We start from the raw sequence: 14,656 nt of genomic DNA, 5'->3' as shown, positions 1-14,656 counted from the left end.
TGTGAAATATTATTGCAGTTTAAAATAACTGTTTGAATTACATTTTGAAATATTTGAACATGTTTTAAAGTGTAATTTATTCCAGTGTTTGCAAAGCTGAATTTTCAGCATCATTACTCCAGTCTTCAGTGTCACATGATCCTTCAGAAATTATTCTGATATGCTGATTTGGTTTTCATTTTCAGGATTCTTTGATGAATAGAAATTATAAATAAACAGAATTTATTTGGGGAAAAAAAAAAAAACGTTATGCTACACTTTTTTTTTTTTTTTTACATTATAATTGTCTTATTGTCTCTTTCAATAAATGTAATGTGTTCATACTGGAGGGAAAAAAGTATTTATTTTTTTAAATCAAAAAGTTTATTTTGTAATGTACCTATTTAATTAACTAATGTTAATGATTGATTATCCTATTTGTAAAGTTATTTCAGTGAAGATCCACACACACACACACCAGATGACCATGTGCTCCATTCACTAAAGTATTTGGCTGTCTAAAAAACTGGCATTGCCACCACGCTCCATTTCCTTGGCTTAATGTTCTCAGCAATTCCAAATAAAGCTGAGCTATGAAAATATATGCTTTTTGCTGCTGAATGTGATCCTCATAATCTCTCAGCAAACACTGAATGCCATCAGAATGTTAATTTCCACTCACAAGAATCCCCCAGAGAAGCCACGGCACCCATTACTGCGCAACAGGCTAATATTTAACCAGAAAGCAAATTACCAATCAGAGCCCAAGTCCATATGCAGGATTAGCAGAAGCGTAAATAAGAAATAGAACATTAGAATTTAACAGGCAGTCAATCAGACAGATGCTTTTTTACACACATCTGCATTCATCACAACAGCTCCCAGCAGCAGTGAAAGAGCATTTGCACTTGAGATGATTACACACTTGCAAATATCATTGTGCAAATTTATGAATTTAGCAAAGATGTTCCTGCAATTTTGGGTTGGAGGGGAAAAACACTCAGGTTCTCTTTGCCAGAATCACCCATAATTTTTCAAGAGCACTGAAATAATCTGAAGAATGTCATGGGTGATTGAGAGAGGCAACAACATGAACTCAAGGCCTCAGTGTTTAGATCTGGTGATACTGTGAGTGTTGGTTGACAGAAACGTTAGCCTGTAAAACCCCCATATTAGTCTTTCAGGTTCAGTTATGATTCCATGACAGGACTATTAACCCTGTGTGAGTCTTGCTTCTTTCTTCAGTCACTTTCACAGCTGACAGCACTCCAGTCAGGCTATATATAGTTAGCCCAAGTAAAACTTCTCAGTCTCAATGTTACTGCTTATTTCTGCTATCTTGTTTAGACCTTTCTAAGTGATCAGATGTATCATTTGGAAACAGAAAACAATAAAAAATGTGAAAGAAAAGGTGCATCCTAATCCATGTACTTTATGGCTAGGCAACTTTGTTGCAAAGTTTAACTTTATCCCTGATCAAACTCTCCTAGCTTTCTGAGGCTGTCTCAAAGCTTAGGCAGCTGACTTGTTTCCTTGCTGCCCATGAAGAAATGACTTCAGGCAAAGATCAAACTGACCAACTGCCTGCAACTTTCAGATGACATTTTTTATATTTTAGCTCGTCTGATCATATGAAGGTATCTTAGTAGATAGGATGTGACACTTATCTTTGGATTCGGACATGCCTTGTTTTGCACTTACCTCAGTACCACATTTTTCAGCTTTCGTAATTAACCTTGCAGAACTAAACTGCAGGAAAGGGGTTCCCAAGAGCCTGACGTGTATTCACTAGTCTATTTTATATTATTTTATAGTATAAATAGTAAATACATAGTGTGAGTAGCATATTAAAACCGAAAATTCCAACAAGAAGTACACAGTAAAAACCACTTATTTAAATGAAACAACAAAGTGTGGAATGTTGGACACCATGCATTCATGGGTCAAAGCTTTCCATATGTAGGGGAGGGACTTTCAGTGTCTGAAGTTAGATAACAAAATAACCTTATACTATTCACACCCTAGACTTTGAGTATATAGTGAATAGTATAAGTGCATGGTGTAGAGCTGGAGAACCCAAAACACTGCATATTTTGATGTCTCTCTTATCTGACATAAAATCAGATTTTGGAGTCTACTAATGGGCTGATATGTTGAATCATAATTCATTAGGGAGGAAAAAAAATTGCATTAAAATGTGCATTGTTGGGGGTTCTCCTGGACTAGGTTTGGGAACTCATGTTGGGAGCCCCACTCATTTGGGACACAACCATATTAAAAACAAATTTACTTAAGAAAATAGTTTGCAGTTTCATCAGCAGAAGTCAGCTTCAACACTCGCAATGTTCGTAGGCTGCTCTGCGTACATGTCAGAAACACCAATAATTATCCTCGAACAGAGGTCACTAATTACGTCAATACATAGGGTAGAAAGATTCTGATTGGTCTAAAACCTAGATAAACTAAGATAATTTCCACATAATGCTGGAGGGTCGGCAGCACCTAGAAACCATATAGTAATGCACTACAAATCACTCTGAACACCTTATATAGTAACCATGTCATAACCACCCAAGACCTTCTTAGTCACGCATGACGAAGCACCAATCTTATTAGTGTTTAGTGTAGTGTATAGCTCACATTAACCATTAAAGAAGAGTCAGTATTAATCTGTATGATGGAGTTTGCGGAATGACATTGAAGAGCATGTTAAATGTGCTGACTGAAGCGCATTCAAAGTTTGCGTCATGCTTAAAGGGATAGTTCACCATAAATTGAAAATAATTTACTCACCCTTATGCCATTCCAAACTTATATGACTTTCTTTCTCCTGGGGAACACAAAAGAAGATTTTTATAGAATGTTTCTACTGTTTTCATCCATACAATCCAAGTCAATGGGGTCCAAAACAACACTGAATCCCACTTACTTTCATTATCCACTCTTTAATATGCAGTCCAAAAGGATTTTTTTAAATTAAAAAAACCCCTCTAGACAATGAAAAGTTTCCATGGATGTTAAAGGGTCTTTTTGGAGCCATAGTTAAAGGACCATTATTTTTAATAAGTATAGCTACTCTCAGTATACTCTCACATTAAGGTTAGCTGATATCATTATAATCCCACCAGCTGCTGAGTTATTGGCAATTCAAATGCTATTAAACGCTAGTTTAAAAGTTAATGGACATCTATCTATCTAGGGTAAAATACTATACACTTCCAGAGCTCCAACTATTCAATAATGCACCTCGAAGGGAACACAGTGAACTTTCAGCAGTCATGTTTATGTTTGCATATGTGAAGCTCATAGAATGAACAACATGTTTTCAGAGGTTAACTGCCAAAGCTGAGATCAGAGCGTGCTGTTTGTCAGATAATGACCCTTTGAACCTTCCTTCCATTAGGAAGAGGGGAAGACAGATGCTGTTTTTGATCTGTGACATTTGCCAGAAGTGTTAATGTATGGAATGTATGAAACATATGGAGTGTGAAGCATAGACTGACAGACAGATGTGGCGTATCCGGGCTCCCTCAAGGGTTTATGAATGTCTGGAACAAGTATTTCAATCAAAATTCATAGTTTAACAGATGCATAATACATAATGAAACCTTTACATTTTATTTTCAGCTTCCTAAGCATTATATTACTTATTCATTTGTTACTGTTTCTCCTAAAAGCCACAACAGATCTCCTTCTGAAGGTCAGAAAATGAAAGTTTATTATTCGGTGCAGGTGTTTGGTTAAATTTGAGGGGAACTTTATCATTTAAGATTATCCAGTATTAATATTCTGAAGACATTTACCATGACTTGAAAACTGTACTCTGTGAATTTTAATAAAATGGCATGAAACGAAAGATAATTAGACTGCTGTGAATAGAAATATGAAAAGTTACCTGGGTTTCGCTTACATAATTGTCACAGTACTTTACATAAGACTGTGTGGTTTTAATCCTTTCATTTTGATAACATTGAGAAGAATGCTCATTTTCCATGCTGTATTTAGCACCGGCTTGCATGAGCTAATTTAAATTCAGAATATGTTTTATTAGCTGCTCTGTGGTTATGTCTTAAGAATCGTCAATGCAGAAAGCCATTGAGATTAAATTGGTATACTGTAAACTGTTAGTTTACTCAAATCCTTATTTGCTCTATAAGAAGACTGTGACTATAGGAAGAAAAGGAGGGAAAGGGGAAGATTTAAAGAACATTCTAATTATTTCCCAACCTCTTTAACTATAAGTTGTCACTTTGAATCAGTCTGACGAATCCTTACAATGTATCTCTCATTAAATTCACTCAACAAATCCAGCCACTGAATCAACATATTATATATGTGACTCACTGAACTGCGCGTTGCAAGTCAAAAGCATCATTTCAATATAGCCATTTTTATTTTTACACTTTAAAATCATGTCTTTTTCATGGTTTTACTCATTTTAAGTTAAAATGATAACATTTACTATTAGTTAAAACGCCTTGATGGATTTGTTTCTTAAAAACATGCAGCTTCACAAGACATTAACTGATGGACTAGAGTCGTGTGGATTACTTGTGGATTATTGTGATGTTTTTATCAGCTGTTTGGACTGTCATTCTGACGGCACCCATTTACTGCAGAGGAGCCATTGGTGAGCAAGTGATGCAATGCTACATTTCTCCAAATGCTCTGATGAAAAAACAAACTTACATCTTAGATGGCCTGAGGGTGAGTATATTTTCAGCAAATATTTGGTTAAACTATTTCTTTAACTAATAACACTCAAGACTGTTCACATGACTTAATCTCTTCCCCTTCTAATTTCAGTCTAAATCATCCATCATTACGTAGTCATCATCATTTGCCTGCTTGTGGTAGTGGAGCCATCTTCCTCTACCAGCTCCAGCCTTCCAGCCATTATCACCAGGCCGGCTCCAGGCTTCCAGCCACCGCTAACAGGCTGGCTCCAGGCTTCTAGCCTACACCACCAGGCCGGTTTCAGGCTTCCAGCCACCACCACCAGGCCAGCTCCAGTTTTCTAGCCACCACCACCAGGCCGGCTCCAGGCTTCCAGCCTACACTACCAGGCCGGCTCCAGGCTTCCAGCCACCACCACCAGGCCGGCTCCAGGCTTCCAGCCACCACCATCAGGCCGGCTCCAGGCTTCCAGCCACCACCACCAGGCCGGCTTCAAGCTTCCAGCCTACACTACCAGGCCGGCTCTAGGCTTTCAGCCACCACCACCAGGCCGGCTCCAGGCTTCTAGCCTACACCACCAGGCCGGTTTCAGGCTTCCAGCCACCACCACCAGGCCGGCTCCAGGCTTCCAGCCTACACTACCAGGCCGGCTCTAGGCTTTCAGCCACCACCATCAGGCCAGCTCCAGGCTTTCCAGCTTCCAGGGCTAGCAGAACATGGCTCCTCCAAAGTTGAGGAACACAGAGGAGGAATATGCAACCATCATTCAGGTAAATGAACTGCTACAACAGCAGAAAGATATGTTCATGGCTCTGCTACAGCAACAACAGGAAATGTTCAAGGACTTTGTTAAAATTATTATGGACTCAGTGAATGCCAGAATGGATAATGTTTCCAAAGAATTACAAGAGCTAAAAGTAAGTTTACAATATACACAGAAGGACGTAGATGAACTTAAAGTCACTCAAGCTAAACAGTCTGAGCATGGAAAAATTATAGAAACTGATATAGTGAAACTGTGTGAGAGTCTGCAAGTTATGATTGACAAACAAGAATATCTCGAAGGTCAATCAAGGAGAAATAATATTGTGATTGATGGAGTTCCTGAATCCACTGGTGAATCCTGGGCAGACTCTGAAGAAAAAGTGAAGGACATTTTCAGGCAAAAACTACAACTACAGAGAGACATGGAGATAGAGCGTGCACACCGAATAGGAAAACCTGAAGCTGCTAGAAATAGACCAAGATCTATTGTTGTCAAATTTCTGAACTTCAAGGACAAAGTTGCGGTTATGCAAAGAACAAAGAACCTCAAGAGCACAAAATTTTTTATTAATGATGATTACACTGATGCTGTGCGGTTAAAAAGAAAGGAATTGATGCCAAAGCTGAAAGAAGCACGTGACAAAGGAGACATTGCCTATCTCAGATACGACAAACTCATCATCCATTCCCGCACTAGCACTCCTAAGTAATCTCTGCGCAACTTTGAAGGTATGACAGCACATAAAACTCATGTACTCATTACCAAGAAAAGGCTTACGACTAGCACATATTAATATAAACAGTCTCAGGAATAAAATCAATGAAGTTGCTGAACTGCTAAATGAGTATAAAATACACATTCTTGCTATCTCTGAGACTCACCTGGACTCTTCCTTTGATGACACAGAACTATTTATTGAAGGTTACAACATATATAGAAATGACAGAAATGGTTTTGGTGGTGGAGTAGCTTTTTATATTCAAAATCACTTGCCAGTAAAAATAAGAACTGATTTAATGAGTTTTAACATCGAAATATTATGGTTGCAAGTGCATCTACCTCATCGAAAGTCGATACTTTTGTGCTGCTGTTACCGGTCACCAAGTGCCAACTGTGAATATCTTGACACTATCTGTAAAATGCTGGATATAAATACTAATGTAAGTCAGGACATATATTTTATGGGTGACTTAAACATTGACTGGTTCTCTAAAGACTGCCACTTGAAAAAGAAATTGTTAACTACTGCAAATGCATGTGGACTTACTCAACTTATAAATAAGCCTACAAGAACATGTTTTAAGAGCGACGGCTCCAGAACATCTACCTGTATAGATCATATTTTCACAAACCGCCCTGAACTGTGTAAAAAGGTACTGTCTATTCCTACTGGTAGCAGTGATCATAATCTGATCATTTCTGTGTTAATAACCAAGCTGAGTGGATCTGGAACCGTAGTCTTATTTAAAAGATCTTATAAATTGTTTAAAAATGATAAGTTTATTGAAGATGTTCAAGCTATATGTTGGTCTGATGTGTTGGCAGCTAGTAATCCAGAAATTGCTCTCTTTAAATTTAACAATTTATTCTTGCCATTGATTGAGAAACATGCGCCTTTAAAGAAGTTTACTGTCAGGAACAACATCACACCTTGGTTGGATGATGAACTGAAAAATTCTATGAAAATAAGAGATCAAATGAAAAGAATAGCAGTTACTACAGGAAATAAATGTGATTGGGACCTATATCGTAAAATGAGAAACTCTGTTACTAAATTTAACAAAAAGAAGAAGAAAATCTATTTTGACAATCATGTTAAAAACATAGGTAATGATAGTAGGAAGTTATGGAATGTTTTAAATCAACTGACTGGTAAGAAAAATAAAATAATTCCATCTTTTCTGGAAACAGGGGATAAATTTATAACTAAGTCAATAGATATTGCAAATTATTTTAATGATTATTTTATAAGTAAATTAGATAAACTAAGAGAAAATATGTCTAATCTAAGTAATGATATATCTCATCTATTAATAAGAAATGAACTGATGAAAAATAAAAATTCAAGGTTTAAATTAGAAAGTGTAAATATAGATCAAGTAAAGAATCTTTTAAAATCCTGTAAAAACAAACCACCGGGTGTTGACGGTCTTGACAGCAGGCTTCTTAAACTAGCTGCTGACTCTATTGCCCCTGTTCTAACCCACATTATCAACCTCAGTTTTATCTGCTGTACCTGCCCATATGCATGGAAGCAGGCTAAAATAGTTCTTCTACCCAAAGATAAAAAACTGCCTTTCTCTGGTCCCAACAGTCGCCCGATAAGTATATTACCTGTATTATCTAAAATAATGGAATCTATAGTATATGATCAAATTAACAATTATTTTTATACAAATGATTTATTAACAGATTTTCAGCATGCATACAGAAAAAGTCACTCCACTGCCACTGCACTGACTCACATGTCTGATGATTGGCTTAGAGGGATTGAAAATAGAAATATTGTAGGTGCTGTATTTTTAGATTTTACTGCTGCCTTTGACATCATAGATCACGAACTGTTATTAACAAAATTATCTTGTTATGGTTTTGAGCAGTCAGCAATCACATGGATGTATAGTTATCTGTCAAATAGAACACAGACAGTGTTTTTTAATGGCAGTTTTTCAGGTATCAGAAATATCACATGTGGAGTACCCCAAGGCAGTTGTCTGGGTCCATTATTATTTAATATTTTTACTAATGACTTACCGTACATTTTACATAAGGCTAATATTGTCATGTATGCTGACGATTCAACTATATATATATCAGCAAGTACACAAATGGAACTAGAAACTGTTTTAAATATAGAATTACAAGATGTAGTAGATTGGATCAAATTAAATAAATTGGCACTAAACGCAGTAAAAACTAACTGTATGATTTTAGGTTCTAATTATAACATTAATCAAAATCCTGTAATTAATATTAAAATTAATAACGCAACCATTAAACAAGTGCACGAGACCAAACTGCTGGGTGTAATAGTAGACTCTAGATTATCATGGAAAAAATATATTGATAATATTATTGCAAAAATGGGAAGAGGTATATCTATTATGAGAAGACATGCACATTTTTTAACTTCAAATATTATGAATTATGCGATGAAAGTACTAATATTGACATACCTAGACTATTGCCCAGCAGTTTGGTCAAACGCCACTGGTGAATATATGAATAAATTACAACTTATACAGAATAGAGCTGCTCGTGTTGCACTTAGGTGCAGCTATAGGAGAAATATTATACTAATGCACAAAGATCTTAACTGGTTGCTGGTCAAAGATAGACTGTTGTATTCACTATTAATTTTCATAAGAAACATTTCCATTTCAAAATTGCCTTTTGTTTTGTTCAAGCATCTTTTTTCAGTGTAGACAATCATCAGTACAGTACCAGACATGCAACTAATGGCAACTTTACCTTACCCATAGCAAGAACAAATGCCGTAAAGAACACTGTTATGTTTAGAGGTATGAAGGAATGGAATAAACTGCCAAAGCATATCATACTTACAAATAATGTCAATAAATTTAAATTATATGTAAAACAGCATTTAGCAAAATAATACATCTGACTGTTTATATTTATATATATGTGTGTGAACATGTGTGTACCTGCACATGTGTGGGTATATTTATATGCGTGTGTATGAATACGTTTTCGTATGTGTGTATTTTCATGCCCGTATGAGGGTACATATGTACGTTGATATGTGTATATACATGTGTGTACGTAGGTGTATGCATATGTGTGTATGTATTGTAAAATACTTTTATTTTGCTTTACTTATTGTATTTTTAACTTTTTCATTTATTATTATTTTATTTTTTTTTTATTTTTTTTTTATTATTTATTTATTTATTTTTTTTTATTATTTTTTTTCTCTATATTTTTTTTGTTTTTGTTTTTTGTTTATGTATATATATTTTTTTTAGGACCCCAGGAAGAATAGCTGCAGCACGGCTGTAGCTAATGGGGATCCTTTCAATAAAACAAATAAAATCATTAAACTGCATTGCCACAATTCCAAGCGATCCAATGCATGCATGTCTCAATTTGCATTGGTACCTGAATGGGATTTTTATGCTACATAGATTGCATAACTCTCCATATAGACACTATACATCCTGAATCCTGCACCAGAGCCTGTAGCCATGCAACATGAGTAGACTTCCGTTCACTCGCTTAGAAAGAGTGAGATCATTCCGTTCACAAGAGTCCCAGGACTTTATCTGATGCATCAAACAATGACAAAAGGGGTTGAAAGTGTGTAGGGACCGGCCCTACATTATTACATGTCGGTACAGTTAATATCTAATATCCCTTTATTTTTGGGACTGCTGATGCATGTTGACTTTTTTAAAAGAATAAAAGAAGAAAAGGCCAGAGTGCCGTTTTACAATGCTGGAATGTAAATGAGAACGAGAGAGAAATTCTGTAGCAGCAGCATTAGTCTAATGTGCCTGTCTGTGTCCCGGCTATAAGGAGGTGCAATTATGATCTTATCTAGTAACAGCTTCCTACTGCTAGAAAAACACCTCTCGCCCGGGCTGATTCGTTTTCAGAAGGAAAGCAAGTGGCTTACTGTTGGCTCTTTTTATAGCTTGGCTGGTGGTGATTTGTCCAGGAAAGTGCCGGGGCACGATTATGGAACAACTGAATCGAGCATTGTGAAGTTTGCATACATGCACCGTATCTGTCCAGGGGCCCTGTAATTGCTTTGTGCTGTCAGGCAGTGTTGTTGCATATTATTTTCCAGATGTTTGAGAAGTCTGCACTGACGTTTACATGAGTTTACACTCTTAAAAATAAAGGCTCCAAATGTGGGGTTTCGCAGCAATGCCAAAGAACAATTTTTGGTTCTCCAAATAACTTTTTAGTGAGCAGTGCATAAAATAACAATTTTTTTCTTAGTTTGAATAACATTATTAAAATCTAAATAACCCTTTTCCACTATTGTTTCATGCTTAAATGTTTCATGTGTAGCACATACAAACACAAGTATGGTCCTAATTTGGCTAAACATAAACAGCATAAAAGTAGAGAAAAGTGTGCAATTAATATAATTACTAATATAATTATATAATTTCTATAATTCCTAAAGTGATTAGCTATTAAAATGTGTTCAACTCTAAGCCACCTTACCATATACCATAATTTTTAAATGACATTTTACTGTAAAGCACTGCAAAAAGATTTTTTTAGATGTAAAATGTATAAATTACACTGTACAGAATATGTAAAACATTATGTGAATATTGTTTTTTTTCATTAATAAAACATTCCCAAATGGGACATTGACAAAATTATTTGCACAAACCTTTCTTTAGATTGTTTTTTAAACTTTAATAACAACATTTGCTATTAGCTGTGCGCATTGGGGTGTTTTATGATCATTTTATGGCATTATAGACATAGGGTCACCAATATTACACTGTTAATTTCCCAGTTCAAAAGGGGAAAACATGTGCTGTCAAACTTTTGGACCCCTCTGTAACGTGTGGTTTGCTATCAGTCCTAAAATTACCATGCGTAAAAGCGCCGCGCAATGTCTGCGCTTTGTGTTTATCAGATGAAAAGACTTTCAATTTAGAAATGCAGCGCCATTGGCTGTGCAGCCCTGTGACGTCACCATTGTATTTGTAGCTCTGCTCGTTCTTTCAGTGAGCGCGTGTGGGCGCTGGGCTGGAGAGCTGAGCGCGGATGGAAGCGCTCCACACTGGACCTGAAGTTCTGAATGAACGCACTTCACTTCTCCACACCATGGGAGACGGTTTACCGTCCGTAAACTACAGCAATGACTCTAAACGCGGCACGGTGGATCTTAACTTATCAGAACAGTGGCTCGTGGGCATGGGGATCATCATGGGTCTGATAGTGTTCATCATTGTAGTGGGAAATATACTGGTTATAGTCGCCATAGCGCGGAATCAGAGGCTCCAGACGCTCACTAATGTTTTCATCGTGTCTCTGGCGTGCGCAGACCTCATCATGGGGTTACTGGTAGTGCCATTTGGTGCAGCCTTGGAGGTTAGAGGAACCTGGATGTATGGATCGTTCTTCTGTGAATTCTGGATATCTGTTGATGTACTTTGCGTCACGGCGAGCATCGAGACCCTATGCGTAATTGCAATAGACAGGTATATCGCCATCATCTCTCCGTTTCGCTATCAAAGTCTTTTGACGAAAGCACGAGCCAAGGCGGTGGTTTGTGGAGTGTGGGCTATATCAGCTCTGGTGTCATTTCCACCCATCCTAATGCACTGGTCCCGGGACAGCGAGGAGACAGTGTGCTATGACAATCCCGAGTGCTGTGACTTCATCACCAACCGTGCATATGCCATCTCCTCCTCAATTATATCGTTTTACATCCCTTTAATAGTCATGATATTCGTCTATGCCAGGGTGTACGGAGAAGCCAAACAACAGCTGAACAAAATCAACAAATGTGAGGGAAGGTTCTACAACAATCATGGTACCAATTGCAAACCTAACCGAAAACGAACCACCAAGATCCTGGCTTTAAAAGAGCAGAAGGCGCTGAAAACGTTGGGAATAATCATGGGGACGTTCACTCTCTGCTGGCTGCCGTTCTTCATCGTTAACGTGGTGCGGGTGTTTTGCGCACAAGTGGTGGATAAGGAGCTCTTCGTGTTTTTGAACTGGCTGGGGTACGTGAACTCCGCCTTCAACCCCATCATATACTGTCGGAGTCCCGACTTCAGGAAAGCCTTCAAGAGGCTGTTGTGTTGTCCGAGGCAGGCGGACCGCAGGCTGCACGTGAGCTCGTGCGATCTGTCGCGCTGCACCGGGGGCTTTGGGAACTCAATGGAGCAGAGCATGCTCGGGACGTGGCCGGACTGTAACGGTGCGGAGAGCAGCGACTGCAGTCAGGAGAGAAACAGCAGGATGTCCCATTCAGAGTCTCAACTGTAAAAGTACAATCGTGACTATTTAATCGATATTACACGACCAAGAGTGCTGTTTGTATTTCATATCAGGTAATGACGAGTGCGCTGAAAGTGTGATATTGCTTGTTCGATAAACAATTAATGTGATGTGAACTACATTTCTGAGAAAAATGGCCAGTCGCACATTTCTTCTTCGTCAACGAAAATTGTTCCAGAAAAAATCAAAGCGTTATTTTTTGACTACCACCAAGCAACGCACAAACTAAATAGCCTATAGTGCAGCGGAGCGACAGATAGATTTCCCCTGCCCACCCAACGCGTTCTGCGCTCCAGCTCCACTCCGGGTTTTACTCCCCGCTCTGAGCGATCGTGGATCGAATAAAATGCGCACTCGCTCCGCTTCCACTGCATGAACAAGAATAAGCCGAGTAATACAAACAGTGAAAACTTCAAGTACCAAAATTCCGCACTTTTGAAAAGCAGCTCAGCCAATCAAATTCGAGGACCGGAACTAACTATTGTAAAAAAAAAAAAAAAAAATTGATAACAGAGCAACCGAAATTTTGCAAGGTCCAAACAACCAAAACGAACCTATTTTTTTCCAGCTAAATCAACATCTAAATTTGGAGGAGCAAATTCCTAAATTGAAGCAAATTGAAAATTAGCAAATTGCAAGAAGCAAGAATTTTTTTGCCCAGTATTGCTGTTAGTGAAACGAAAGAAGTTATAAACAATTAAGCATCATCATTTAATATTTTTACTACTCAGCAATTGCGCGCAAAAGGTATTTCAAAGATAGGCTACACGCATATATTTCTTTGTTTCATTAAATGTAACAATATTCCTTAGAATTTATTGAAATATACACATTTCTCAAGAGAATCAATCAGTTATTCGAAATGAGTTTTTTACTAATCACAAATGTGTTCATTGACATGAAATATTGTCTCTATTGTGATGAGATTCATAAAAATACATTACTAAAAATACATTAAATATATTTATCATATTCACAGAAGAGCAAAATAGAATTAAAAAGCTCTAATCTGATTGTTTAAACCAGCTGTTTAAAAATGATCACATTACATCAAGACAGTATGCACCTTTATATATTGCTGAGAGCTCATGTAAAATACACACAGAAATAAAACTTTTCTAGATCCCTCAAGCTCAAAAGCAAACGCAGTCACATTTAATTTGGGATTAAATGGGTTCAAAACATTTTGCATGTGTTGAATTGTAAAAACTGAAATTATTTTAAACACAAAACATTCAGTATTTAGATGACAGTTTGGCCTGACTGAAGCAGTTTTTCATTCTTCATAGCAATGTTTTCAGGCTTTGAGTCATTACATTGTTTATTGGAATGTTTAATTCTTGAATGTGTGATGATATTAAATCTTGTTTTACCTCATACCTGTATAATGTGCAAATTGTACAAGGAGGAAGTTGTTTATATTAAACAAATGTTAAAATGTACAGTATTTATTTGATGCATTGTACAGCATATAAAAAAGTGTGGCAATGTGATAATGTTAAATATTCCTTGTGATTTGCACCTTATTTATGTCAAATATGAGCTGCCCATGGGGCAATGAGCTTCTTGCATTTTCCATTCATTTTGAATTTCTACCAGTTATAAATGTTAGATTGATTTATCTGTAAATGAGATGCACAGACATATTTTTGAGCAGGTTTTGTTATGAATATATTGTCCCAACTTCACATTTTTACAGAAATAATTTATGTACCAGTGCCTCATGTGAAGTATTGTACAAGATTCATCATGTTGACGTCAAGTTGGCTAGTGTGCAATAAAATGTGATTTTGTGAAAAGGCACATTGCTTTTGTAATTACTTTATAATTTGTCATGAAGATCATCACCATCTGTTGGGATTTCGATATGTTGTTTGTTTGTTTTTTTATGGCAAAATATTTCAGATGTACTTACAGAAATGAGGGATCAATTTTATGTCAACAGATCTTTTACTATTTTACGATTTACATCTCAATATGTGAATTACTCTCATCTGCAGTTGATTGAAAGTGAAAAAAGTCCTTTTCAACATGGCTAATGTCTACCATGTCTACCTCCCATTAGAGTTTGCCTTAAATATTTATGTGCTGACCTCATTTAGTTCAATCTGATTGCTGCACTTGCATCACTGTTGGGTTTTCCACAATTTCAGACCACATTAGAAATAACACGACACGGCATTATTTGTGCATATTAACAGTATGTGTTGAGGTGCAGCGTGTGTCTCTTGGTTA

At 37.0% G+C, this 14,656-nt stretch overlaps 1 protein-coding gene across 1 annotated transcript; it reads left to right on the top strand.

Moving 5' to 3' along the window:
• Nucleotides 1-11,148: 11,148 nt before the first annotated feature.
• On the top strand, nucleotides 11,149-14,217 carry LOC306858119 (beta-1 adrenergic receptor-like). Its single transcript, XM_079398519.1, has one exon. It carries the CDS (start codon nucleotides 11,177-11,179, stop codon nucleotides 12,407-12,409), a length of 1,233 nt encoding a protein of 410 aa, XP_079254645.1. The 5' UTR covers nucleotides 11,149-11,176; the 3' UTR covers nucleotides 12,410-14,217.
• The last annotated feature ends 439 nt before the right edge of the window (nucleotides 14,218-14,656 follow it).

The sequence above is a fragment of the Barbus barbus genome (assembly GCF_936440315.1).
Source record: "Barbus barbus genome assembly, chromosome: 38".
Classification (NCBI taxonomy): domain Eukaryota; kingdom Metazoa; phylum Chordata; class Actinopteri; order Cypriniformes; family Cyprinidae; genus Barbus; species Barbus barbus.
The sequence above is the reverse complement of the archived record's forward strand: the minus strand, read 5'-3'. Positions and strand labels throughout refer to the sequence as shown.

What these genes read in the sequence shown, in the direction of transcription:
- LOC306858119 (XM_079398519.1), top strand. Translation starts at nt 11,177, where the DNA reads ATGGAAGCGCTCCACACTGGACCTGAAGTTCTGAATGAACGCACTTCA.